The sequence below is a fragment of the Callithrix jacchus genome, chromosome 1 (assembly GCF_049354715.1).
Source record: "Callithrix jacchus isolate 240 chromosome 1, calJac240_pri, whole genome shotgun sequence".
Classification (NCBI taxonomy): Eukaryota; Metazoa; Chordata; class Mammalia; order Primates; family Cebidae; genus Callithrix; species Callithrix jacchus.
The window spans coordinates 148,183,174-148,210,457 of NC_133502.1; the positions used below are offsets into that span (position 1 = coordinate 148,183,174).

General features: G+C 39.4%; 2 protein-coding genes across 7 annotated transcripts in view; one reads left to right on the forward strand and one right to left on the reverse strand.

Moving 5' to 3' along the window:
- ERP44 (endoplasmic reticulum protein 44) overlaps positions 1-1,504 on the reverse strand; it is a 98,702-nt gene extending 97,198 nt beyond the window's left edge. Inside the window, exon 1 of the mRNA XM_002743139.7 lies at positions 1,293-1,504. Coding sequence (XP_002743185.1) covers positions 1,293-1,349 — 57 coding nt within the window. The 5' untranslated portion in view covers positions 1,350-1,504. The remainder of the gene's footprint in view (positions 1-1,292) is intronic.
- A 242-nt stretch (positions 1,505-1,746) lies between these two features.
- The window catches only part of INVS (inversin), a 196,847-nt gene continuing 171,309 nt past the window's right edge, over positions 1,747-27,284 (forward strand). For 4 of the 6 annotated variants that reach the window (XM_078373306.1, XM_078373320.1, XM_002806501.6 and 1 more), the window contains exons 1-2: positions 1,747-1,919; positions 7,079-7,208. In XM_078373306.1, coding sequence (XP_078229432.1) covers positions 7,103-7,208 — 106 coding nt within the window. In that variant the 5' untranslated portion in view covers positions 1,747-1,919; positions 7,079-7,102. Of the gene's footprint in view, positions 1,920-4,415; positions 4,537-7,078; positions 7,209-27,284 lie in introns of all 6 variants that reach the window. The other 2 variants (XM_078373303.1, XM_078373324.1) reach the window with 1 other exon arrangement.

Genomic DNA, 27,284 nt, shown 5'->3' on the forward strand with positions numbered 1-27,284 from the left:
ACTATACATAATTTTTTCCTTGATACACAAGTCATACACTATTGTATTCTTATAAGTGGCAATAGGACACTCTATTATTTAATATTACAATGTTTATACACAACTTTTTCTTCTCAAAAGTACTTTGACATTCCATTTAGCATTTTATAGTGCTTTTTCTGAAAAGGTCGAAGTGACAAAAGAGAGAACTATTTCAAACACAAATAGTAAACATTTAATTAGATATGGCAGAATAAGCACTGCAAGTCAACAGACCTGTTTCTAATCCCAGCTCTGCCTATAGAGCTATGTAACCTCATATGAGTCACTAAATTCTGTTTCTTAAATTGTAAAGTAGTACTTAATGTTTAAATCTGAATTTCTAAAAATCCACTACAATTAAAGTATTTTCAAATATTACATTATAATAACAGCCCAATTAAATGTATGTCATTTTGCCATATGCTTCTAGTCCTTCACTTGTCTCAATTTGACCTGAAGCCTGGATCACTTAGTCTGCATACTCAAGACGTACTTTGGAGCTAAGAGGGACTAGGGCAAGATTCTTTTAAGATGGGATGACGCTGAGCAGGTTAGGCAGTTAGCAATGAGTGCACACGTATATAGGAGACCTGGTCATTCTCAAATAAGGCGCAATGAAGAAGAAATCTGCTTCAGTGGGAATTGTGGGGTGGGGAAATACGTTGCAACAAGATGTGAGGAAGGCCTTGAGCTGAGATTGTCAAGTAACCACACCTTCCACCCTTCAAACTATTCTCCCAGTGGAATCCAAACCAGTCTCCAGTTCCGGGTTCCCAACCAATCGCATCAAGCCACAACAGAGGGCTCTGCCAACCCGGGCACCGCTTCAGGGATCTAGAGTGAGATTCACACTACCCCAGCACCTGTCGACCTCATACTCTTCCCAAATGGAGAGGGTGGGAAGAAACGCTAGGTCTATGCTTGGTTTCTTCCGATTCAAGCTACCTCCAGATCCACTGGCCCTCGAAAATTAAACCCCTGGACTTAGGGGCGAAGGGGAACCTCCTCCGCCGTGACCCTCCCACGTATCACTCCCTCAGGGTTAATTCTCCGATTCTCCACCGACCCTGGTTTCTCAGGCCTCGGGGACCCCACGCCTGGGAAGCAAACAGACGGATGACAAGACTAAAGGCAGCAGGGGTGGGTGTACTCCAAAAGAGTGGAGGAAAAAACGGGAAAGCAGGGGCAGGGGTAGCAATGTTCCCCCTGGGCGAGGGCGGGAGGCCGTTCGTGCGTCTGTCGATGGGTCTGTCATTCCCTCCCTCACTCACCAGGAGCAGCAGGGAGCATCTGAGGTCGGGTAAGGATAGGAAGAGGGCAGGATTCATGGTAACGCTGGGGTCCGCGGCACGGACAGGCGTTGGCGGCTGGGACTGGGCTGGGCTGGGTTAGGAAAGTGCTGGGCTCCGGGAGCCGACAGCAGCGGAGGATTCTCTAGGCAGCGGCACCCAGTCCTCTCGACCCGAGCTCCAGCAGCGAACACCCGGGACAACTTCCAGAGAGGCCTCTCACACCCTCACTTCCGGGTCCTGCCCACCTCGGAGCACTTCGGGAAATGTAGTCCTATGTTGGCCTCACCCCGAACGTCGTCGGTCATCTAGAACTCCCTTTCCCATTGGGCTCTCGGCCCAGGACCACCGAGTCCTCTACGCGCAGGGTCCTGTGGGATGGAAGGGCGGAGGGCGGGTGTATGCCGTGCTTCGGCGTATGGGAACTACAATTCCCAGAAGACTGTGCGGCGAGAGCCTCGGGCGGCCTGCTGAGGGGGCTCTTCTAGCTTCACCGCCGTGGGGTCTGACCTGGCTCGGGTAGTGTCCCGGCCTCGCGGGAGGGGCAGCCCGGTCCGGGTCGCACCTCCTGGAGCCATCCCCGGGACGTCAGTCCTGGAGGAGGCGAGGGTGAGTAGGAGGGCGCCTAGCTGGGGAGGCTAGGATCGATCGGTCTGCACCGCCTTGACCTCTGCTGCAGACTCATGGCCCTCCTGGCCTGGGCTGTGGCCTGAGCCTCCATCATTGGCCTCCTCGCCCGTTGCCTCTTCTTTCTGCGCTAATTCCTGTATTATAACGTCAAAGTCACCACTCGGGGCCTCAGTTGAATGGGTCAACGACTTATCCCTAATTGTCTCAGAGGGCTTCGGTAAGGGGGAGATGTAGTAAGGGATGGGATAGCAGGTCGTAAACTGGAAAACTCTGCGTGAGTGATTGTTGCTAAGGCGTGGATTGCTCCTCCAGTATAAATACGAAATTCCTTTGCCAAGCAGTCGAGGATCTGCACCTGGCCTCAGGTATTCTGCGGTATCTTCTGCAAACACTCAGTGAGATCCAGGCGCCCACGCGATCTCTGCTTAGTACCCAGGAGGCACACCGTGCTTTTGTGGTTCTCCCTATTTCCGCCTTTGCTCCAGCTTTCCTGCTGCCTGGAATGGCCTTACCCCGTTCTCTCTCTGGAATGCTATCTTAAATGTCACCATCTCTGAGAACTTCCCAAGCAACCAACCTTTTAGTCCTAATCAGAATTACTCTTCCTAAGAGTGTGACTGGAGTACCACTAGTATTGTACGGTTATTATTAGAGCATTTATTACACGGGCTTGTATAATTAGGCAAGGATAATGACGCTTTTGTGTTTCATAGCACCTTAACAGAATGGTTTTGATTTTTGTCTATTAAAAATGATTTATTTTTTTAAAGAGGCAAAAAAGTACATTTTTTATTTAAAAGGCCCTAGAGAATGGCTTTCTCACGGTGACAAAATTAGACAGTGGCAGAGCCAACACTCTTAACAAGGCCGGCTGATTCTTACACTAGTGCTCCTATCTCTTGTCCATGTCCCTGACAGAGCACAAAGATAGCTGAAATGGGAAATTTTAAAAGAACATTGAATAATGTGAACTCATTATTCAAGAAATTAAACTTTGATCCTGCTCATTGTTTGGACTTAGCACTCAGCCTGTGATCTTTTCATCCAACAAACATCTACTGGGTACTGGCTATATACCTGTTACTGTGTTGAGTGCTAAGGATTATGAGGTAAAAAGTATATGTATATATATGCATATATATATATATATACACACACATATATAACAGAGATCACATTTTTAGTGTATTTTTCAAAAGATATAAAGAACTTTTTTTGTGGTTCTCATGTGCCTAAAACTCTGTTCACTTAGAATCAAAAATGGCAGGTCTTAGAATTCAGAACAGTGCCTAGCACATAGTTGTCACTCAGCTTGTTGAATGAACGTGAACGTGGTCCACCCTTATTATTTTTTGCATTTTACAGAAACCCAGAATGCTGATGTAGCCTGAGGACACACTGCTTATTATTATTATTTTGAGACAGAGTTTTGCTCTTGTTGCCCAGGCTGGAGTGCAGTGGTGCAATCTCGGCTCACTGCAACCTCCACCTGGGTTCAAGGGATTCTCCTGCCTCAGCCTCCCGAGTAGCTGGGATTAAGGCATGTGTCACCATGCCCAACTAATTTTGTATTTTTAGTAAAGACAGGGTTTCACCTGGTCAGGCTGGTCTCGAACTCCTAACTTCAGGTGATCTGTCCACCTTGGCCTCCAAAAGTGCTGGGATAACAGGCGTGAGTCACTGTGCCTAGCCACACTGCTTATTATTAATACAGCTGGACCTAGAACCCAAGTGCAGTTACTCCCCTTCCTTGTTTTTACCTCCGCCTCTGTTTTGTAGCTTCTCTCAAGTGACCTTAATAAAATTCTGCATGTGACAGTGGTTCTTCTGACATGACTGTTACATTCAGACATGACTGAAGTGTCCCACAACACCCTCTTCCTCCATATTTTCTGCCAGCACCTTAACTCAAATTGTCAGCAAAATAAAGACATAAAGAGCTGTCCTTTGCCATAATTAAGAAAGTATTTATATGTTCTCTCTAGGGCAGAATATGAACGAATAATCCTTGTTGATGACAAGACAAATACTAGCTCATCCGTTATAAATTTATCTTACAAAACTCCCAGATCCCCAGGAGTAACAAATTGGTATGACCTGCTTTTTGATGAAGTCAGAAAAGGACTTGCCTGTCCTGGTGGTAGCAATTAACTGGAACTGGTTAACAGCTGCTCCCTTTAGATAAGGGCATATGTTTGAGTTTACTGTGATTCCCAAATTTACGGATTCCCTACATTTCTAACAGTTGTTACCTCTCTGATGCTTGTATGCATTCAGCCTCGGAACTTTGATAAAGCAGCTTAGGTTTAGGAAGGATGTTTAAGATCATTGATGCAACTATTCCTCTTTTCTTCTCATCAGATGTTTGAATTCTTGAATTTCTGACATAGTCCAACCTCTGCTTGCTTAAACACTCTTATGATAGGGATCTCACTATCTTCCTATGCAGCTGATACTTGTTTTTTTTTGTAACAGGGTCTCCTTCTGTCCTCAGACTGGAGTACAGTGGTACCATCTTGGCTCACTGCAACCTCTGTCCACCTCCCAGGTTCAAGCAATTCTCCTGCCTCAGCCTCTTGAGTAGCTAGGATTACAGGTGAAGACTACAATAGCCCAGCCAATTTTTGTAATTTTAGTAGAGACAGGGTTTTACCGTATTGGTCAGGCTGGTCTCAACCAATATGGTGAAAGGTTCTTATAAGCTCCCTGAGGCTACCAGTCAGAAGAAAATTGTCTTTAATGAAATATGGTTCATCTTAGTGATAGGGTGTTCCAAGTAAGATCTTATGGTTAAGACCTCAATCTAGGTGTATTTTCCTGGTGTACCAAGGAGAAAACAAATAAAAATTTCACTTTTTGTGGGAATGAGGGAAAGAACTAGGTACCTTTTAATTTAGTACTTAGCCAGGTGTGAGGGCACATGTCTGCAGTCCCAGCTCTTCAGGTGGCTGAGGTAAGGAGGATCACTTAACTCAAGAGTTTCAGCCTGTAGTGCACTATGCCATTTGGGTGTCCACTTTAAGTTTGACCTCAATATGGTGATCTCCCAGGAGTGGGAGACTACCAGGTTGCCTAAGGAGGAGTGAACTGGGCCCAATCAGAACTTCTGTGCTGATTGTAGTGCGATTGCACCTGTGAATAGCCACAGCCCTCCAGCCTGGGCAAGATAGCAAGAAAACGTCTTTAAAAATTTTTTTTTTTTTTTTTCTGAGACAGAGTTTTGCTGTTGTTTACCCAGGCTGGAGTGCAATGGCGCGATCTCGGCTCACTGCAACCTCCGCCTCCTGGGTTCAGGCAATTCTCCTGCCTCAGCCTCCTGAGTAGCTGGGATTATAGGCACGCGCCACTATGCCCAGCTAATTTTTTGTATTTTTAGAAGAGACGGGATTTCACCATGTTGACCAGGATGGTCTCGATCTCTTGACCTCGTGATCCACCCGCCTCGGCCTCCCAAAGTGCTGGGATTACAGGCATGAGCCACCGCGCCCAGCCAAAAAAATTTTTTTAACTGATTTTTTTTTTTCAAATGGAGTCTTGCTCTGTTGCCCAAGCTAGAGTGCAGTGGCATGATCTTGGCTCACTGCGACCTCCACCTCCCAAGTTCAAGCAAGTCTCCTGCCTCAGCCTCCCGAGTAAGTGGGATTACAAGCATGTGCCATCACACCTGGCTAAGTACTAAATTAAAAGGCACCTAGTTCTTTCCCTCATTCCCACAAAAAGTGAAATTGGTAGGGACAAGGTTTTGCCATATTGGCCAGGCTGGTCTGAAACTCCTGACCTCAGACGATCCACCTGCCTTGGCCTTCTCCAAAGTGCTGGGATTGCAGGTGTGAGCCACCACACCTGGCCTTAACTAATTTTTAAATTTTTTTTTAAGACAGGGTCTCACCCTGTTGCCCTCTCTGGAGTGCAGTGGTATGATCTCAGCTCACTTCAAACTCTGTTTCTCAGGTTCAAGCCATCCTCCCACCTCAGCCTCCCAAGTAGCTAGGATTACAGTACATGCCATGGTGCTCGGCCAGTTTTAAAAAACCTTTTGTAGGCAGGGCATGGTGGCTCACTCCTGTAACCCCAGCACTTTGGGAGGCCAAGGCGAGCAGATCACTTGAGGTCAGGAGTTCAAGACCAGCCTGGCCAACATGGCAAAACCCTGTCTCTACTAAAAATACAAAAAATAGCTGGGTGTGGTGGCACATGCCTATAGTCCCAGCTACTGAGGAGGCTGAGGCAAGAGAATTGCTTGAGCCCTGGAGGCAGAGGCTGCAGTGAGCTGAGATCGAGTACCACTGCGCTTTAGCCTGGGTAACAGAGCAAGACCTTGTCTCAAAAATAGGGGAAGGGAGGAGATGGGATGGGATTTCTAGAAATGAGTACTGACTATATTGCCCAGGCTGGTCTGGAACTCCTGGGTCCAAGAAATTTTCCTGTCTCTCCTGTCTTAGCCTCCCGAAGTGCTGGGATTACAGACATGAATCACCATGCTCAGCCCTAATTAATTTTTTTAAGTTAATTTAGTGCTTAAATCCAGCTAATTCTGATTTCACAATTAAGTTTATATTATACTCTTTTTGTGGCTTGGGGACACTTTTATTCCAAATATCAATTATAATGTTTAATATTATGTGGCATCATATTACTTGTATTAACTTAGATTATGTGGCATCATATTGCTTGTGTCCCTGTAACCCTGAGCCCTGTGCCTAATGTTAAATATTGTCTTTGTTTTTTCCTCAGATAGCCCTAAGAAGGCTCTGAGAAGGACCTAACCCTCTCATTTTACAGATGTGCAACTTGTACAAAGGTCACCTAGTTTGCCACCTAATACCAATTCTAGGACTAGGACTGTAGCTTTTTTCTTCCCCCCACCCCCTTTTTTTTGAGACAGGTCAAGATAGACAGTCTCACTATCTTACTCAGCCTGGTCTCAAACTTCTGGCTTCAGCAACCCTTCTGTGTTGGCTTCCTGAAATGCTAGTATTAAAGACATGAGCCACTGCCTCCAGCCAGGACTATAGGTTTTTCTAATCCTAGTCAAATATTTCTAGTAAATCATATTTATAAAATACCCACTTGGAACTGATGAGACAGGTTTCAGAAATGTTTGCTGCATACGCTTATTGTCTGAATCATTGTTTCAGGTTGCTCCAGTTGCTAAGAAGACTATGAACAAGTCAGAGAACCTGCTCTTTGCTGGTTCTTCATTAGCATCACAGATCCATGCTGCTGCCATTAATGGAGATAAGGGTGCTCTTCAGAGGCTCATTGTAGGTAAGTACTCCCTTAAGTACAGAAACTTTAAAAGCAACTGTTTGTCCTGAGGAAGTTTGTTAATGTTAGTTTTCATTTGCCATGTACTCATGCATTTTAATGGAAATGTATTATTATTTATTTTTTTTTCCAACGCATGGACAAGAAAGGAATTAAGTCCTAAAACTTAAAAATATGGGTTAGGATTAGGTGAAAAGTATTTGAGAAATTTCTATGTATTTAGCACTAAATTTGGATAGATATTCTAAGGTATAAAGGAAACGAATTAATCTTTATGTTAACAAAGATCTAGAACGACACCACGGATAATAATTTTTTAACATGTAATATATACCCCAAATACTAAAGTTTACAAATAATTTAATTTTTAATGATTTAAAATGGATTCAATGTTTCCCCTGTCATTTGCATGTGTAAATGATATATAGAGATGTCCAATGTAGGAGTTCCAGAGGAGACAATAAAGTATATGGGAAAAACAGAATGGCTAAGAATTTTCTAGAATTTTAGCTTCCTGCTAAAACAGAGCGAAGATCCGTCTATTGCAAATCCAGATAGTCACAAGTCCTAAATCCCAAAGAGAATAAAATGAAAATATTTTCTTTGTAGTCTTTATTCACACCAGTGTCTGGGGATTATGACTGACACCTTGGGCTACAAAATGAAGTCCAAATTACTTGAACTTTCATAGCTGTTTCTTCCGTCTTTGTTTTTACCCTCCTTTTGCAGTTTCTCCAGGAACTTCTGCTGGTGTACGGTAACCTCTGGCTAGGCTAAAGATTACTTCTTTTTCCCAGTAAGCTATGAATTTTGTTTCCCTTTCTCCATATGTTGTGTTCCCCCACTTTTTTTCTATCTGCTACTCTGTTACCTTCTTATGCCCTAAACAAACTCCTACTCATTGTTAAAGACAAAAGTATTTTATCACATACTCTGAAGATTTCTCTCCCTCTGCTTATCCTTGATTTACCTCAGCTGTCTATTTGCTTGTCTCTCCCTCTGCTTATCCTTGATTGACCTCAGGTAACTTTCCAGTTCACTAGAACGTCACATTTTCCCCCACCTCCAAATCACTCAAACATTCTACCATTCAACAAAAACTCTTTACTTTCAGCTCACTTACCAATGACAAACAATAGTTTTCATGCTCACTGAGACCTCCAGTCCACTATCTTCTCTAGTTTTGACCATCAATTTTTCTTCTGTCTTTTCCTTCTTCACTACTTAGCCCTGATTCTTTGTCGGTTATTAAAATTCTTCTTTTGGAAAAATTCCACACCCCCTCCTTTTTTTTTTTTTTTTTTTTTTACCTTCTGTTGCACTTGACTGTTGCAATCCTGACTCTGGATGTACCAAACCCTTGCTAAGCAGTTGAATTCAACTAAAAGATAGCACCCCAAATTCATGATTACCCACTTCAAAAAGGCACTCATCATAAAATGTAGTAACATTTTATACATAATGAGTGTTTCATACCTCTCACTCTACTGAATATTCTGACTGCCAGTTCCCCCTCCTTTCATTCTCTTTAATTCCTCTTCCTAGAGAAAATGAATACAATAAGTAGGAACTCCCTCATCTTTAGCATGACATCTACAGATCTACCTCTGTCTGTACCTGTCTTCTCTCTTTGTCTATCTGCTAAAACAGAGCAAAGATCCGTCTTTCTGTTAAAGGCCAGTTCTTCCACACATGCTCTGTATTTTATCTCCTCCTGTCTTCTTAGGGTCATTGCTTCTTTTGTTTTTCTCTTTGATTACTATATCTTCAACCTTTCTTCTATGCTAAATTACTTCCATCAGCACTTAAATGTGCTTGTTTCCATTATTTAAAAATCCCATCTCTGTTTCTTCATCTCCCTCTAAGTATTGCCATTCTCAACTTTCCCTCACGACTGAATAGTGCACAGGCTAAACTGTGCTATGGCTGTTTAGATAGAAGTATATTTATGCCTATGACTTGAATAAGATAGAAGTATATTTCATTCTCATAATATTGCAATCCCAACTCTGGATAGATCAAACGTATCTTCCTGGCAACTGCTAGAACCCAGCAGTGTAATAGTACACAGGCATGTGGGCAGTCTGGATTAGATAGATGTCTTCATTTCACAAAACTATTCAGGTATGCTGCCGGGCCTTGGCTCTTCCATTCTCAACATGATGTTTCTGTTTCTGGGTCAAAGGCAGATACTTTCATTATAGTCATAGCCCAGTCAGCAGGAAGGGGAAGAGAGAGCACAGGGAAGGCAATTTGTCATTAAGGAGGTAGACTAGACTTAGACACAAAGCCACACCTAGAATAAAAGGAGCTGAAAAAAAAGTCTTTCCCTAAATGGTATCACACCAAGCTAAAACTCACAGTTTTAGCTTGAACTCTTCTTCAATTCCTAAAAAGAAGAATGAAAGAATGAATGGGGGCAAGTATTGCTGCCTGTCACCAAAACCAAGATTCTTGTGCCAGCTGTACCCATTCTCCCCACTTATTTACCTTAATTCACTCTTTTATTACAACAAAACATACTTTCTTATTTTGAAGTATACATATAGAGAACTACATACAACTTAAATGTACAATTTAACAAATAAACATAAAGCAAACATCCACTTAAACCACCTAGGTTAAGGAACAGCACATGGTCAGTAACCCTAGAAGCCCCTAATGCATCCTTCTCTCCCCACTAGAGTAATTGGCTATCTTGACTTTTATAGTAATCATTACATTGTAGTTTTACCACCTACATATACATCCTTAAACACTTTAGTTAATTTTGCCATTTTTAACTTTTTGCTAAATTTTCTATGTTCACTTGAACTAAAAAATGTGTATATATTATACTTTTGTCATTTTCCTGCTCTTTTTCATTGTTTCCCATTATACTTAGAATAAAATTTAGCAGGTTACTTATATCTCTTTACATGTCCATCCTCGTATTTTACCACTCTCTTACAAGAAAAACTTGCTTTCTTTCAATGTCTCACACCTGCCTAGCCCTTTCTCATCTCAGGGCTTTCACCTGAAAGGCTGTTTTCCCCATTCTCTGTCTGACTAACTCTTAGTCATCCTTTAGGTTTCAGTTTTAAGGTCACTTCGTCAAAGAGGCCTGCTAACCATCCAGCCTCAATTAAGTTTTTTCATTGTATTGTTCCCTCTTGGCCCTCTGTAGTGTTTCTTCATAGAACTTGTTTCAGATTATCACTGTATATTTATGTGTATGGTTATTTCAACATCTCTCTCCTCCGTAAGTTAATGGCCTCTATGAAAGCAGACTGGGTCTGTTTAATTTATCACTAAATCCACAAAATTCAGCACAATACTTGGCACATAGTAGGCACATAAGAAATATATTTGTTGAAGGAATGAATAAATATTATAATCATTCTTTAAGTATCTTTTCTCCCAAGTAGTCTGTAACCATCGTGAGGGTCAGAACTAAAAATGAATTGAGTTGGATTAAATTGAATAGAGGAATAAGTTAAGACTAAATTCCATGAGGAAAAAAATTTAAGTCAGAATATATCAAGAAAAAGTACCATGTAAAATGAATTATTTATTGCTTTAATTAAAAATATAACATTTAAAGAAAAAGTGCAATATTGTCATAAATTAAAAACACTTATATTTATATGGCTCAGTCATACAGATTAATTAATGTGTTATTGTTAAAACTCAAAACCTTGAAAAGCCCCAAAGAGAATATCCTTTAAAAGCAATCATGATATGAAACCAGTATATAGCTAATAAACTTATTTATAAATTGTTTTTCTGTTTTCTGTTGTCTTGTCTGAGGAACTTCTTATTAATTACTGACTGAGGGTACCTCTCCTCATCTTTACAGAATCGTGCCATTATGTTTTCTGTGCACAGACAGTAATACCTTTGCTCTTGAGTATTTTCCAGCATTTGTATATTTGTACGAAAATAATAACTGTTTCATCTTAAATTTCAATGTATGTTTTTTCTATGCATATGAATGCCAGGTCATAATTTCACTGTATTTTAAACATCTGTTTATGTAGCACATGTTTGATGATTTCTAAATATATGCTATTTCTCTTTCCTAAACTAGTGACATAGTACTACAGATGAAATTTTTTTTCTTGAATCTTTGTTCACCAACTGCTCAGTGAATTCATTCACTTTAGCATTTTCTGTTTTCCCCTCTCTGTTTCCATGGTGAAGTATGTCAGTGATGTGTTTGACTCCATGGAAACAGATGAGTGTCTCTTTCTACATACACAACTAATTAAATCGAACACTTTCTATATTGCCCATTGTCCTGGAGGAGGACTGAAGAGGCTTTTCTGAATGAAACATCATTTCAGTAGCAATTCTTAGTGTTTAACCTAATACAGTGGATTAATGTTTTACCATAACTCACCACTTCCTAGATTCAGATGTATGAGGGCTTACTTCTGAGCATTAAAAGCATAAACATACATAGTAAAAGTTTTATATGCTATGGTTCTCATTTTTAGATACTTAGCTTTTTATCTTAATACCAAACTCATATAATTTGTATGAATACTAGAAATGTAATTGATAATAGAATTTAGTAGATTCATTTTATTTTATTTTATTTTATTTTTTTATTTTTTTTTATTGCATTTTAGGTTTTGGGGTACATGTGCAGAGCATGCAATACAGTTGCATAGATACACACATGGCAGTGTGTTTTGTTTGCTTTCTCCTCTTCACCCACATTTGGCATTTCTCCCCAGGCAATCCCTCCCCACCGCCCCCTCCCACTGGCCCTCCCCTTTTCCCCCTTATAGACCCCAGTGTTTGGTACTCCCCTCTCTCTGTCCATGTGTTCTCATTTTTCATCACCCGCCTATGAGTGAGAATATGCGGTGTTTCATTTTCTTTTCTTGTGTCAGTTTGCTGAGAATGATGTTCTCCAGATTCATCCATGTCCCTACAAACGACACGAACTCATCATTTCTGATTGCTGCATAATATTCCATGGTGTATATGTGCCACATTTTCCCAATCCAGTCTATCATCGATGGGCATTTGGGTTGATTCCAGGTCTTTGCTATTGTAAACAGTGCTGCAATGAACATTCGTGTGCATGTGTCCTTGTAGTAGAACGATTTATAGTCCTTTGGATATATACCCAGTAATGGGATTGCTGGGTCAAATGGAATTTCTATTTCTAAGGCCTTGAGGAATCGCCACACTGTTTTCCACAATGGTTGGACTAATTTACACTCCCACCAACAGTGTAAAAGTGTTCCTTTTTCTCCACATCCTCTCCAGCATCTGTTGTCTCCAGATTTTTTAATGATCGCCATTCTAACTGGCGTGAGATGGTATCTCAGTGTGGTTTTGATTTGCATCTCTCTGATGACCAGTGACGATGAGCATTTTTTCATATGATTGTTGGCCTCATATATGTCTTCTTTCGTAAAGTGTCTGTTCATATCCTTTGCACACTTTTGAATGGGCTTGTTTGTTTTTTTCCTGTAAATCTGTTTGAGTTCTTTGTAAATTCTGGATATCAGCCCTTTGTCAGATGGGTAAACTGCAAAAATTTTTTCCCATTCTGTTGGTTGCCGATTCACACTAGAGACTGTTTCTTTTGCTGTACAGAAGCTGTGGAGTTTGATTAGGTCCCATTTGTCTATTTTGGCTTTTGTTGCCAATGCTTTTGGTGTTTTGTTCATGAAGTCCTTGCCTACTCCTATGTCCTGGATAGTTTTGCCTAGATTTCCTTCTAGGGTTTTTATGGTGCCAGGTCTTATGTTTAAGTCTTTAATCCATCTGGAGTTAATTTTGGTGTAAGGTGTCAGGAAGGGGTCCAGTTTCTGCTTTCTACACATGGCTAGCCAGTTTTCCCAGCACCATTTGTTGAACAGGGAATCCTTTCCCCATTGCTTGTTTTTGTCAGGTTTATCAAAGATTGTATGGTTGTAGCTATGTTGTGTTGCCTCTGATGCCTCTGTTCTGTTCCATTGATCTATATCTCTGTTTTGGTACCAGTACCATGCTGTTTTGATTACTGTAGCCTTGTAGTATAGTTTGAAATCCGGTAGTGTGATGCCCCCCGCTGTGTTCTTTTTGCTTAGAATTGACTTGGCTATGTGGGCTCTCTTTTGGTTCCATAGGAAGTTCATGGTGGTTTTTTCCAGTTCTGTGAAGAAAGTCAATGGTAGCTTGATGGGTATAGCATTGATTCTGTAAATTACTTTGGGCAGTATAGCCATTTTCACGATATTGATTCTTCCTAACCATGAACATGGAATGTTTCTCCATCTGTTTGTGTCCTCTCTGATTTCGTTGAGCAGTGGTTTGTATTCATTTTAATACTATATAATATAGTATGGTAGAAAAAGGTATGATTTTACAGTCAGATAAACCTGGATTTTAAATTCTAACTATTATTTATTAGTAGTATTATCTTAGCTAAGCCATTTAATTTTTAAGTCTCAGTTTCTTCATCTTTATAGATTATAATTAATTTCACTTGCATGAGAGTTAAATGAAATAATGACAGTAAAATATCTACCATGGTACTTGACACATAGTAGACAATAAGCTAATATCCTATTACTGTTATTGTTATCTCAGCTTAGACTAACATAAGCTTTTCATAGTTTCAGAAATGTCTCAAGATGAAAAAGCACTAAATGCAACAAAGATTAAAATTATGGGTTTTTTTTTGTGAAAACCAAACAAAATAATTGTAAATATGCACAATGTGTAATGATCAGTATTGTCACTGCTGCCAATAATATTTGAGGTCATTTGCAGTGGTATTGTGACCAGGAAGCACCATTCTGATTCTACTACAACTTTTCTTTCGCTGTTCATGTTCTGAGCAAGCATAATCTCTCTAAATCATTTCCTCTACTTGTTTTTAACATCTTCTGACACAGTGTTTAAATATGGAAGTAAGCCTCATAAATGACAGAGTAGAGGTACTATTTCAGGTTACTTCTTCCTTTACCTTAATCCATACCTTTAAATGTTGGGGTCATTAAATGTTTTTTAAATGCTTGCTTATAGGCCAGGCTCCATGGCTCACGCCTATAATCCCAGCACTTTGGGAGGCCGAAGTGGGCAGATCATGAGGTCAAGAGATCGAGACCATCCTGCCCGACATGGTGAAACCCCGTCTCTACTAAAAAAAAAAAAAGAATCGCTGGACGTGATGGCGCGTGCCTATAGTCCCAGTTTCTCAGAAGGCTAAGGCAGGAGAATCACTTGACCTGGGAGGCGGAGGTTGTGGTGAACCGTGATTGTGACACTACACTCCAGCCTGGTGAGATCGTAACACTGCACTCCAGCCTAGCAACAGAGCAAGACTCTGTCTCAAAAAAATAAAATTGCTTATACACAAATGTGTTTATAAATATACTTACATGTTTATGCATCCATACCAATAATAGTAATAAAATTAGCTAACATTTATATGTTATGTTTTACATGCCAGCCACTGTATTGTTTAGCAACTCATTAACTTATTTAACAGTAAAATAATATGAAGAGTTTGAGGTATTAGTATTCCCCTCATTTTATAAGTAAGAAAATTAAGATGCAGAGAGAGTTAATTAACTTGTCTAAGAAGTGGCAGAACTGAGATTGAAACCCAAGTCTGATTTCAGAGTCCATCCTTTTAACTACTAAACTATGGGACCTCAATGTATGGGTAGATATTTTTGTACCCACATGCAGTTTCACATGTATGAATAAATAGGCATGAGAAAGATAAGCAAGAAAGAACTGATTAGGTCTGAACCTTGAATGATGAAATGAGTGATTATCTAGATGGGATTTTTCTTAACATTTTTGTGCTATGAGCCATTTTGGCAATCTGGTAAGCCTCTGGACTCCTCAGGAGAAAAAAAAATATTTTTAAGAGCTGAAATGCAATATAGAGGATTACAGAGGAAACCAGTTTTATTGAAATATCAAATATTTTTAAATTGAGACATAGCAATATTCTGCCATAATTTTTTATAAACATATTAAATAGCGAGGTATATGGGCAGGTCTAACAGCTATGATAATTTTGAAATAGCAGTGAGTGAAAATGATATTGTAAGATACCTGCACAAATTATGTTATAAAAATATTTTGTAAAATCTCAAGTGCTGTCAAAATACAATATGTCTCATGTTACTATTCTCATATTATATGTTAGGACACTGAGACTCAGAAGTTGAGAAATTTAGTTGCACAGTTAATAACTGACAAAGTTGAGCCTCAAACCAAGTTATTTGACGACGAATCCTATGTTCTTTCCATGGTTCCCATTTGTTGCTCTATAACAATAAGCAAATATTTTTTAAGAACAGCAAAATGCCTTCCCAAGATTGTTACAGTATAAAATATGTGAGATAAAAAGTGGGTCTGGGCGCGGTGGCTCATACCTGTAATCCCAGCATTTTGGGAGACTGAGGCGGGCAGATTGCCTGAGCTCAATGGTTCACAACCAGCCTGGGCAACATGGTGAAACCCTGTCTCTACTAAAGAAATACAAAAAAATTAGCCGGGTGTGGTGGTGTGCGCCTGCAGTCCCAGCTACTCAGGAGGCTGAGGCAAGAGAATTGCTTGAACCCAGGAGGCAGAGGTTGCAGTGAGCCGAGATCGTGCCACTGCACTCCAGCCTGGGCGACACAGCTAGATTCCTTCTCAAAAAAAAAAAAAAAGTGGGTGAAATCAGATGAAATAAATACATCTTGGATACCATGCAATTACAACATTTTAGAACAAGCAAATAAGATATAGATAGAGACTGCTTTTGTTACTTGTATTGGACATTGTGTTGCTGAAGCTATTGTGCAGACTAGTACAACTCACTGCAAGTGACAGTCATTTCCTCTAACCGCTAGAGTTGGAACTCTAGTTTCTGCACATACCAGCCTATTAACCGTACAGACTCTTATGCTTCAACAAGCCCTAAAATAACTGAATGCAATAGAGCAGTGGCTTTCCAATCATGCTTCCAGCTCAGCTTTCTGGACTGTGTTGAGACAGAGCACATGCAGAATGCCAGCCCCACTTGAGCAAGCACCAATTGGTCATGGATTAGAGGCCATCTCCACAGTTGCCAGAATAATTAGCACAACACAGCACAGTAGCCAGCTGCTTTCTATATTAACTGTTCTTGACAGGAATGCAAATTTAAATACACTGTCATCCAGTGAATATTAGTTACATCATAAGCTCTACATTTGTACAACATGTTGCAATTACCAAATATTTTCAAACAATACACTGTTTTATTGGATCATCGAAACAAGTTATGGTGTAGATTGAACAGGTATTAGCTGAATGTTAGAAGTGAGGAAACTAAGGAAGAAAGTAGGATGGATACATAAAGGCACAGGCCTTGCTCAGTTACTGTCTTTCAGCCCGGAAGCCCAGAATCTAATGGTATCCTCATTATTCAGAAACTAGCCATGAAGCTGCTGTCCCCCTAGAGCTACTCAAGATAGGACCTAAGAGAGGCTAAGTGCTGCTTTTTCTAATCATTTTGGAGACATATACTTTTTTTTTTTTTTTGAGACAGAGTCTCACTCTGTCACCCAGGCTGGAGTGCAGTGGCATGATAGCAGCTCACTGAAACCTCCACCTCACAGGTTCAAGTGATTCTCCTTCCTCAGCCTGCCTCCCAAGTAGCTGGGACTACAGGCATACGCCACCACACTCAAGTAATTTTTGTATAATTGGTAGGGACAGGGTTTTGCCATGTTGGCCAGGCTGATCTCAAACTCCTGACTTCAGGTGATCCACTCGCCTTGGCCTCCCAAAGTGCTGGAATTATAGGCATGAGCCACCATGCCTGGCCAGGGGATATATACTTTCAATTTCCTCAAATAGACAATTTTTGTCTTATAGGCAAAACGTATTGAATTGCGGTGACATAACCCAATAATGTCTTCTCTTCTGAGAAATACATATACCAGTTACATAGAAACAAGGTATGTCAGGGAACAAAGAGAAGGCTTGAAGTTTCCCTGTATCTTACATAAGACTTAGGAAGAGGACAGGATTTGCTTTAAGTTCTATGTTCTAGAAGGTGAGTTAGTTACCTGTTAACCCCATGATGCTGACTCTACTTTGGCCCTGAGGAGCCTAATCACTTAGGACAGGGGTGTTCAAGCTTTTGGCTTCCCTGGGAATTGGAAAATCAATTATCTTGGGCCACACATAAAATACAATAACATTAACAATAGCTGATGAGCAAAAAAAAAAAAACAACAACAAAGGCTTAAAATGGTTTAAGAAAATTTACAAATTTGTGTTGGGCAGCAATCAAAGCCTTCCTGGGTCACATGTGGCTCACAGGCCATGGGTTGGACAAACTCGAATTAGGATTATCCCAGAATGTAAAATGACCTTTGTTATTCAGCAGTTATTCTTGTGACCTTAGTTCCTAATCTTCTCCTTTACTAAAGCTTCCAAGGATGAGTGTCTCCCTAGGCAGAAAGGATAAATTAATTACTGTTATCTTACTAATACTAGCTACTACTATCTTTGCTTAGCCTAACAAGATTCCAGTAGAGACTGCCCTTTAATCATGAAAGACAACTGGAGACTAGCCTTATTATGGCATATTCTCTGTAAGTATCATTTTGGCTCCAGAAGGACTCAAACCGATAGAAGGATTGTGCTCTCTTGTGCTGTATTTTAGTTCTGTTAATGAGTCTGGGTTTCAATAAATCTTTATCTATAAATACAGTGATAGAATCTTTGGAATCTTCTAGATTAGATATTGGAGGCTCTAGTGGAAAGAATATACTGTTGTACCATGCAGAACCTTTTGCATAGGGGCTTCTGTTATCAGATATGTTGAATACAGTGTAAAATTTGCCTCTATCTTCAAAACAAAGGTACTAAAAAAGAATACCTGCTTTCTCTAGGTGTTATACACAACCTGAATACATGTATAAGGCTCTTTCAAATTTCCAGACCAATGACCTTTCTTGGTTTTTACCAGTATATATATGGAAGCATGGATTAGCAAAGTAAATTGCTGAGAAGCTAGGAAGTCTTTCTTTCAACATTAAAATATATGTTGAAGTATTTCAAACTAAAACAATAGCTTATTTTCATGCCCAAAACAACCCAGGCATTTATCTGGTGTCTTTTTTTTTTTTTTTTTAGTTTTAATTGATGCATACTGATTGTATTTGTTTATGGGAGTAGAGTGATGTTACAATACATGTATACATTGTGTGATGATCAAATTACGGTATTTAGCATATGCATTACCTCAAACATTTATCATTTCTTTATAGTGAAAGCATTCAAAATTCTAGTTTTTTTTTTTTGAGATGGAGTTTCGCTCTTGTTGCCCAGGCTGGAGTGCAATGGCGCGATCTCGGCTCACCACAACCTCAGCCTCTTGGGTTCAGGCAATTCTCCTGCCTCAGCCTCCTGAGTAGCTGGGATTACAGGCACGCGCCACCATGCCCAGCTAATTTTTTGTATTTTTCGTAGAGACAGGGTTTCACCATGTTGACCAGGATGGTCTCAATCTCTTGACCTAGTGATCCACCCGCCTCAGCCTCCCAACGTGCTGGGATTACAGGCTTGAGCCACCACGCCTGGCGTAGCTATTTTTAAATATGATATTTTTAAATATGATATTGTTAACTATAGTCACTCTACTGTGCAATAAAACACCAAAACTTATTTCTCATATCTAACTGTACCCATTGACATTTCCATTTTCCAAAGAAAACATTTTATTTTGTCAATTCACTTCCTCCATTAGCACAGTTCAGGCCAAGATATCTTAGAAGTAACTGGCTTTGTTGTTCAACCCAGATGTAATTACCCTCAGCTAGTAAGAGGTGAATACTTAATGATTATCTGTAACAAAAGTGGCAACCTTGTTTTCACTTACAGTACATGACTGGAGCCATGGCATCTTTTGTAGTTATTGTTTTTACCTAAAATGTATTGAGGTATGATACAGTAAATTTCACCCTTGTTAGTATACAGTTATTTAATTTTGACAAATATATAATCATGTAATCACCATGACCATCAAGTCATAGAACAGTTCTATCATGCCCCAAAATGTTAGAACTGTGTCCTTTTATGGCTAGTTTCTCCCCTCATTCTACGTATTCCAGTCTGTGGTAACCACTGGTCTGTTTTCTGTCTCTTTAGTTTTAACTTTTCTACAGTCCCATGCAAATATGTCACATGATATATTTCCCTTTGAGAAAAACTTTTTTTTTTTTTTTGAGACAGAGTGAGACTCTGTCTCCCAGGCTGGGAGTGCAGTGGTACAATCATGGCTCACTGCAGCCTCAACCTCCCAGGCTCAAGTGATCCTCCCATCTCAGCCTCCCAAGTCGTGTGTGTGTGTGTGTGTGTGTGTGTGTGTGTGTGTGTGTGTGTTGTAGAGATGTGGGTTTTGCCATGTTGTCCAGGCTGGTGTCAAACTCCAGGCTTCAAGGGATCCTCCCCCTCAGCCTCCTAAAGTGCTGGGATTATGGGTGTGAGCCACTGTTTCTGGTGAAGTGGATTTCTTTCACTTGACATAAGGTGAAAGACTTTTTGAGACTTTTCCATGTTGTTGAGTCAATTATTCCCTTTTTATTAGTGAGCTATATTCCATTGTATGGATGTACTACAGATTATTTTCTCATTTTCCAGTTGAAGGACAATTGGAATGTTTCGGTATTTAGCAATTATGAATAAAGCTGCCGTAAATATTCACATATAATTATTTAAATAAACTTAAGCTTTCAAGCTTTTATTTCTCCTTAGTAAATACTCAGGTGAAAAATTATTAGGCCATCATTATTTGGCTACAATTTTTATAGTAGTTATAACATTTTTGCTTTTCTACCAACTACGTTCTAGATCCTTAATAGCATTTGGTATTGTGAGGTTTGCTTTTGACTGTTTTCATTTTAGCCATTCTAATAATAGATATATGATGGTATTGCATTATAGGTTAAGTTTACGTTTTATTATGTATAAATGATTTCGAGAGTCTTTTCTATGCTTATTTAGTGAAATGTCTATTAAAACCTTTTAATTTCTTTTTTCTTTCTTTCCTTTTTTTTTTTTTTTTTTTGAGACAGGGTTGTACTCTGTCACCCAGGCTGAATGGAGAGCAGTGGCACGATCTTGGCTCACTGCAACCTCCACCTCCCAGGTTTAAGCGATTCTCATGTCTCAGTCTCCCAAGTAGATGGGATTACAGGCAGGAGTCCAGCTACTGCACCTGGCTAATTTTTGTATTTTTAGTAGAGATGGGGTTTTGCCATGTTGCCCAGGCTGGTCTCAAACTCCTGGGCTTAAGCAATCCACCTGCCTCTACCTCCCAAAGTGCTGTGATTACAGGTGTGAGCCACTGCATCTAGCCTTAGTTTCATTATCCATCTTTTTATTGTTCTATTGTAAGAATTTTTTTATTTATCCCAGAATAAAAGGACTTATCAGGGCCATGCACAGTGGCTCACACCTGTAAACCCAGCACTTCGGGAGGCCGAGGCAGGCGGATGATGAGATCAAGAGATGGAAACCGTGCTGGCCAACATGGTGAAACCCTGTCTCTACTAAAAATATAAAAATTAGCTGGCGTGATGGCACATGCCTATAATCCTGCTATGTGGGAGGCTGAGGCAGGAGAATCGCATGAAACTGGGAGGTAGAGGTTGCAGTGAACCGAGATCGTGCTCTAGCCTGGTGACAGAGTGAGACTCCACCTCAAAAAAAAAGGCCTTATCAAATATGTATTTTGCAAATATTTACTCCCAATTTGTGTGTTTTTTTTTTTAATTCTTAATTGTGCTTTCAAGCACATTTTTTTATTTGGATAAAATCTAATTTATTAATTTTTATGGATTATTCCTTTGTATCATATCTAAGAAATCTTTGCCCAACACAAATTACAAAGGTTTTCACCTTGAATTGCTTCTAAAATTTTTATATATATTCTCCAGCTTAGCCTCCTGAGTAGCTGGGATTACAGCTACCTGCCACCATGCCTAGCTAAATTTTGTATTTTTAGTAGAGATGGGGTTTTACCATGTTGGCTAGGCTAGTCCAAATTCCTGGCCTCAAGTGAACTGCCCACCTTGGCCTCCTAAGGGCTGAGATTACAGGCATGAGCCACCATGCCTGGCCTTTCCAGCACCATTTATTTAAAAGACATTGGTTTGCCTTTGCATCTTTGTCAGTCAATTATCATATCTGTATACATCTATTACATACTCTCAAATCTGTACTATTTGGTTTATGACTGTTTTTTTGCCACTACCACATTCTCTTCATTACTGTGGGTTTACAATATGCCTTCATGTCATACAATGTGAGTTCACCAACTTTGTTCTTTTTTTTTTTTCCAAAAACTTATTCTTCTACTTCTTTTGCCTTTCCATAACAATTTTAAAACTGCACATTCATTTCTACAAAGATCGCTCTGGGAAGTTTTAAGAAATTATTCTTAGTAGTACTTTATAGTCAAGATTAACTATGAATTTAATTTTTTAATAAATAGAGTATTATATTAGGTTTTTATTGCTGTGTAACAAATTGACACAAACTTAGCTTACAAACAACAAACATTTAGTACTTTACAGTTTCTGTATGTCAGGAGTCTAGACACTGCTCAAGCTGAGGCTTTTGCTCATGGTATCACTAAACTGAAATCAAGGCATCAGCGAGGGCTAAGGTCTCATCTGAGATTTAGGATTCTCTCCCCACAGCACATTGGCAAAATTCATTTTCTTTCTTTTTTTTTAAGTTAATCAAATGTGTCAACTTTATTGTTTCTCTATACACATATTTATTTGTTACTGAAAATTGAAAAAATAGTGTGTTATACTGCAGTAAAACTACTCAATGTTTTCTTTTCATTCTTTCCCCACAAGTTACCTTGCTTCAAATTCTAGATGTTGGGTTTCATCTCACTCACTTTTGCTTCTAAAACATGGGAGGCCTGTGTGGTGGCTCATACCTATAATCTCAGCACTTTGGGAGGTCAAGGCAGGCGGATCACTTGCGCTTAAGAGTCTGAGACCAGCCTGGACAAAATGACAAAACCCTGTCTCTTCAAAAAATGCAAAAATTAGCTGATGCAATGCATGTGCTTGTAGTACTAGCTACTTGGCAGGCTAAGACAACAATTGCTTGAGCCCAGGAAGCGGAGTTTGCAATGAGCCGAGATCATGCCATTGCACTCCAGCCTGGGCAACCGGAGTGAAACCCTGTCTCAACAAATTAATTAATTAATTAAAACATGGGAGAATACTTCAGACTTACTGGTGCTGCTTTGGGGTCAAACCAAAAAGTGGAGCTAACGTATATTCAAGCTATTAAAATACATTCAAACTTACACAGATTCCTTATAAATTACTGTTATCAAGGTAGGAAGGAAAAGATACAAGAAGAAAAAGACATCACTCATCATAGGCTATCGATATCATTGGTATACAGTCTATCCTAGCATATACTGCTACATAAAATTACCAGCAAGAAAGAAAAGTACAAGAAAAGGTTTATGACTAAACCAGCTCATTGTCATAATTTCCTATTCTAGCATTCTCAGAAGGATCCCATCTATGATACATGTGGAAACTGCACCCATATTTGAATGGTTCAATTCTTGATTCATTCTGAACCCTCTTTGGCCCAATATTTGTTAGCTCTCGTTTAAGCTGAGAAAATCTGTTGAGTAACAGGTATCTTAGTTTGACCATTCTTTCTTTCCACACAGATGACAATGCCCTCACTCCTCTTTTCCTATAAGGAAAACCGTCTCTGATGTCCTGGAAGGTCTTTGCTCTTCTATCTTGTTGGGGTGAACCTTCTGGTAGAGGGTAAGGGAATTTGATATGTGAGTGGAGAATCCAGTTACCAAAGTTCTTTATTAACGTTTTGGAGCAGAAGTTATGAGAGGCCTCTAAATCATCCTGGGAGTCTTTCTTTGGTGAGCATCTGGGATCAAGGTGCACATTTGTTGATGGATCAGTTAATGGTCTAGTCATAGCTCTAAGCTCCTCCTGGATCTTTGGTCCTGGCAGAATGTGATGCTGAACTCTCAGATGGGTACAAGGTACCCTGGAAAGAACTATGTAGCCCAGAAAGAACCTGAAAACCTTAAGTCCAACCAATAGGGGTGAATGAGCTGACTACAGGGTTTTTTTTTTTTTTTTTTTGGTATAATTTTAAAACTCACGGCAGTTTGCTTCTTAAAGGCCAGCAGGAAAGTATCTCTGCTGCTTCAGATCTCGCTGGTTTCTTCCTCTGACCCCGCCACTCTTTTGAAAGGCTCACCTGATTAGGTCAAAGCAACCCAAACTAATCTCTCTTATGATTAATTTGAAGTTAAAAGATTAAGGGACCTAATTACATCTGCAAAACCCTTCACATTTGCCACATAAGAAAATCTAATCATGGGAGTGACATCATAGTTCTACCCACAGTCAAGAGAAGGGGATCATACAGGGCATGTATACCAGGGGCTGGAAGTCTTAGATGCCATCTCAGCATTCTACCGCAAGTACTGTTGAGAGTATCTGTATCTTTTTTTTTTTTTTCAGACAGAGTTTCGCTCTTGTTACCCAGGCTGGAGTGCAATGGCGTGATCTCGGCTCACTGCAACCTCCACCTCCTGGGTTCAGGCAATTCTCCTGCCTCAACCTTCTGAGTAGCTGGGATTACAGGCATGTGCCACCATGCCCAGCTCAATTTTTTGTATTTTTAGTAGAGACGGGGTTTCACCGTGTTGACCAGGATGGTCTCGATCTCTTGACCTCATGATCCACCCGCCTCGGCCTCCCAAAGTGCTGGGATTACAGGCGTGAGCCACTGCGCCCGGCCAGAGTATCTGTATCTTAAGTGGACTTTGAAGGATTATATCTTTTAAGGAATTTATCCATTTCACTTAAATTGTGAGTTTATGGCTTATGACATTCCTTATTGCCTTTTAATATCTGCAGGCTTTGTAGAGATGACCCCTCTGCCATTCTTGATACTGGAAATTTGTGTCTCCTCTGTTTTTAATGATCAATCTGATTAGAGATTTATTAATTTTATTTTCCAAGAACCAACTTTTAGCTTCATTGATTTTCTCAATTTTTTTCTGACTTTAATGTAATTGCTCTCTGTTCTTATTTTTCTTATGTACTTCCTTCTGCTCATTTTGGGTTAAATTTGCTCTTCTCTTTTAGTGTTCTACGTTAGAGGCATAGATAATTGATTTGAAATTATTCTTCTATTCAAATTAAAAGCATTCATTACTATATATTTCCTTCTAAGCTTCCTTCATGGGTGGTGCAAGAACCTTAAAATAATATGTTTTTATTCATTTAATTATACTTTGTAATTTCCTTTGAGATTCTCTTTAATCCATGGATTATCTTAAATATTTCACTATTTCCTGTTATCATTCCGTCATTGATTTCTAGTTTAATTATATTGTCATCAAATAACATACTTTGTATGACTTCAGTTTTTAATCTGTTAGTATTCATTTATGATGCAGTTTATTAAGTATTTTGGTGAGGGTCCCATGGGTGTTTTGAAAGACTGTATTTCTGGCTGTCATTAGATGAAGTGTTCAATAAATATCAGTTATATCCTGTTGCTTTTTTTCAGTGTTCAGTTCTTCTGTGTCCTTGCTGATTTTCATTTTAGTGGTTCTAGAAATTATTGAGAGAAGAGTGTTGAAGTTACCAATTATAATTGTGTTCTCAAATGTTTCTTTCTGTTCTATCAGTTTTTGCTGCCTGGATTGTGAAGCTCTGTGATTTAGTACATATACATTTAGGAATTGTATATATTCTTGTTGAATTGACCCTTTTATTGTTATATAATATTTCTATTTGTTTCTGGTAATTGTCTTGTCCTTAAAGTTTACCTTATTAGATATTAATATACTTACCTCGAGCTTTCTTTTCATTAGTATTTATTATAGTTTTGCTCATTCTTTTACTTTTAACCACCTATGTTATTGTATTTTAAGTGAGTTTCTTATAAATAGCATATAATCAAGTCTTCTTTTTTATCTCAGCCTTTTTATTGGTGTGTTTATACCATTTACATTTAACGTAATTATGAATGTTAAGATTTAAGATTTCCAATTTATTGTGTTGAACACTGAATGTTCCTTCTGTTTTTTATTCCTGTCCTCCTTTCCATTTCTTGACTATTTTTAGTATTCCATTTTAATTTATATATAGTAGAGCTTTTTATAATGCTTTATTAAGATATAATTAACATACCATACAATTCAAAATTTGAAGTGTACAATTGAGTGGTTTTGCATATTCAGTGTTGGGCAAACATAACCACAATTGATACTAGAATGATTTCATAACCCCACAAAGAAACCCTTCACCCTTTAGCTGTTACTCCTCAAATTTGTGCCCTACCCCCAGTCCTATCCAACTATCATCTGCTTTCTGTCACTATAGATATGCCAGTGTCAGATATTTCACATAAATGTAATTATACAACATGCGGTAGTTTTTGACTGCCTTCTTTCACTTAGCATAATGTTTTCAAGGTTGATAATGTTGACTGAGCATCTATTAGACCTTCATTTTTTGTGCTGAATAATATTCCACTGTAGAGATACACAACATTTTGTTTAACCATTCATCAGGTGATGAACAGCTTATGGACATTTGGATATTTGTGTATCAGTTTTGTGTGAACATATATATTCATTTCTCTTGGGTACATACTTGGGAGTGGAATTGGTGGGTCAAATGGTTACTTAATGTTTTGTGGAACTGCCAGAATATTTTCCAAAGTGACTGCATCATTTCAGATTCCTACCAGTAGTAGATGAGGGTTTTGACTTCTCCATATTCTCATCAATGCTTGTTATTATATGTAATTTTTTATTATAACTATTCTAGTGCATGTGAAGTGATATCTTATATTGTGGTTTTTGTTCTGTCACGAAGGCTGGAGTACTGTGGTGCGATCTCAACTCAGTGCAATCTCTGCCTCCTGGGTTCAAGTGATTCTCATGCTTCAGCCTCCCAATTAGCTGGTATTACAGGCATGCGCCACCACCACACCCGACTAATTTTTGTATTTTTGGTAGAAACAGGTTTTTGCCATGTTGGCCAGCCTGGTCTGGAACTCCAGGCCTCAAGTGATCGCCTCCCAAAATGTTGGGATCATAGGCCCCTGCTGGGCCTATATGGTGTTTTTAAATAAATAGGCCCATGTTGGGCCTATATTGTGTTCTTAAATAAATCTCTTTGTATAGTTTGTTTTTGTTGGAGGTTTTTTGTTTGTTTCTGCCTGTGTGTGTGTGTGTGTGTGTGTGTGTGCGTGTGTGTGTGATCTAGGTATTAGAATATATATACTTATTATATTACAGTCTGTATTTTCCACTTTTAGTGCGATACAGAAGCCTTATTACTACTTAGGTCCCTTTACCCTTCTTTTTGATGTAGTTATCTTAAAAATCACCTCTACATAAATTGAGAACCACATCATACAACAAGGCTATTTTTGCTCTCAATCATCAAAACATAATTCTAAAAACTAAAGAGGATAAGCTGGGTGCGACTAGCTACTCAGGAGTCTGACTCAAGGAGGATTACTTGAGACCAGGAGTTCAAGACTAACCTGGACAGCACAGTGAGACCCTCATTAAAATAAAAACAAAAAACTAAAGAGGATAAAAACAGTCTATTTTTCAGTTATTTACATTCTGCTCTTCTTTTCTTTCCTTCTTTTTTCCAGATGAAGTCTAGCTCTAAAGCCCAAGCTATCTTGGTTCACTGCAGCCTCCGCCTCCCAGGTTCAAGCCATTCTCCTGCCTCAGCCTCCCCAGTAGTTGGCATTACAGGCACCCACCACCATGCCCAGCTAATTTTTGTATTTTTAGTAGAGACAGTTTCACCATATTGGCCAGGCTAGTCTCAAACTCCTGAATTTGTGATCTGCCTGCCTCCCAAAGTTCTGGGATTACAAGTGAGCCACTGCCCCTGACCTCTGCTGTTCCTTTTTCATTCCTGATGTTCTGTTGGTTTCATGAATGTTCATAGTTGATTGTTAGAGCATTTTTATAAGAGTTGCTTTAAAATCCCTGTCACATAGTTCTAATACATCTGTGTCATCACAGTGTTG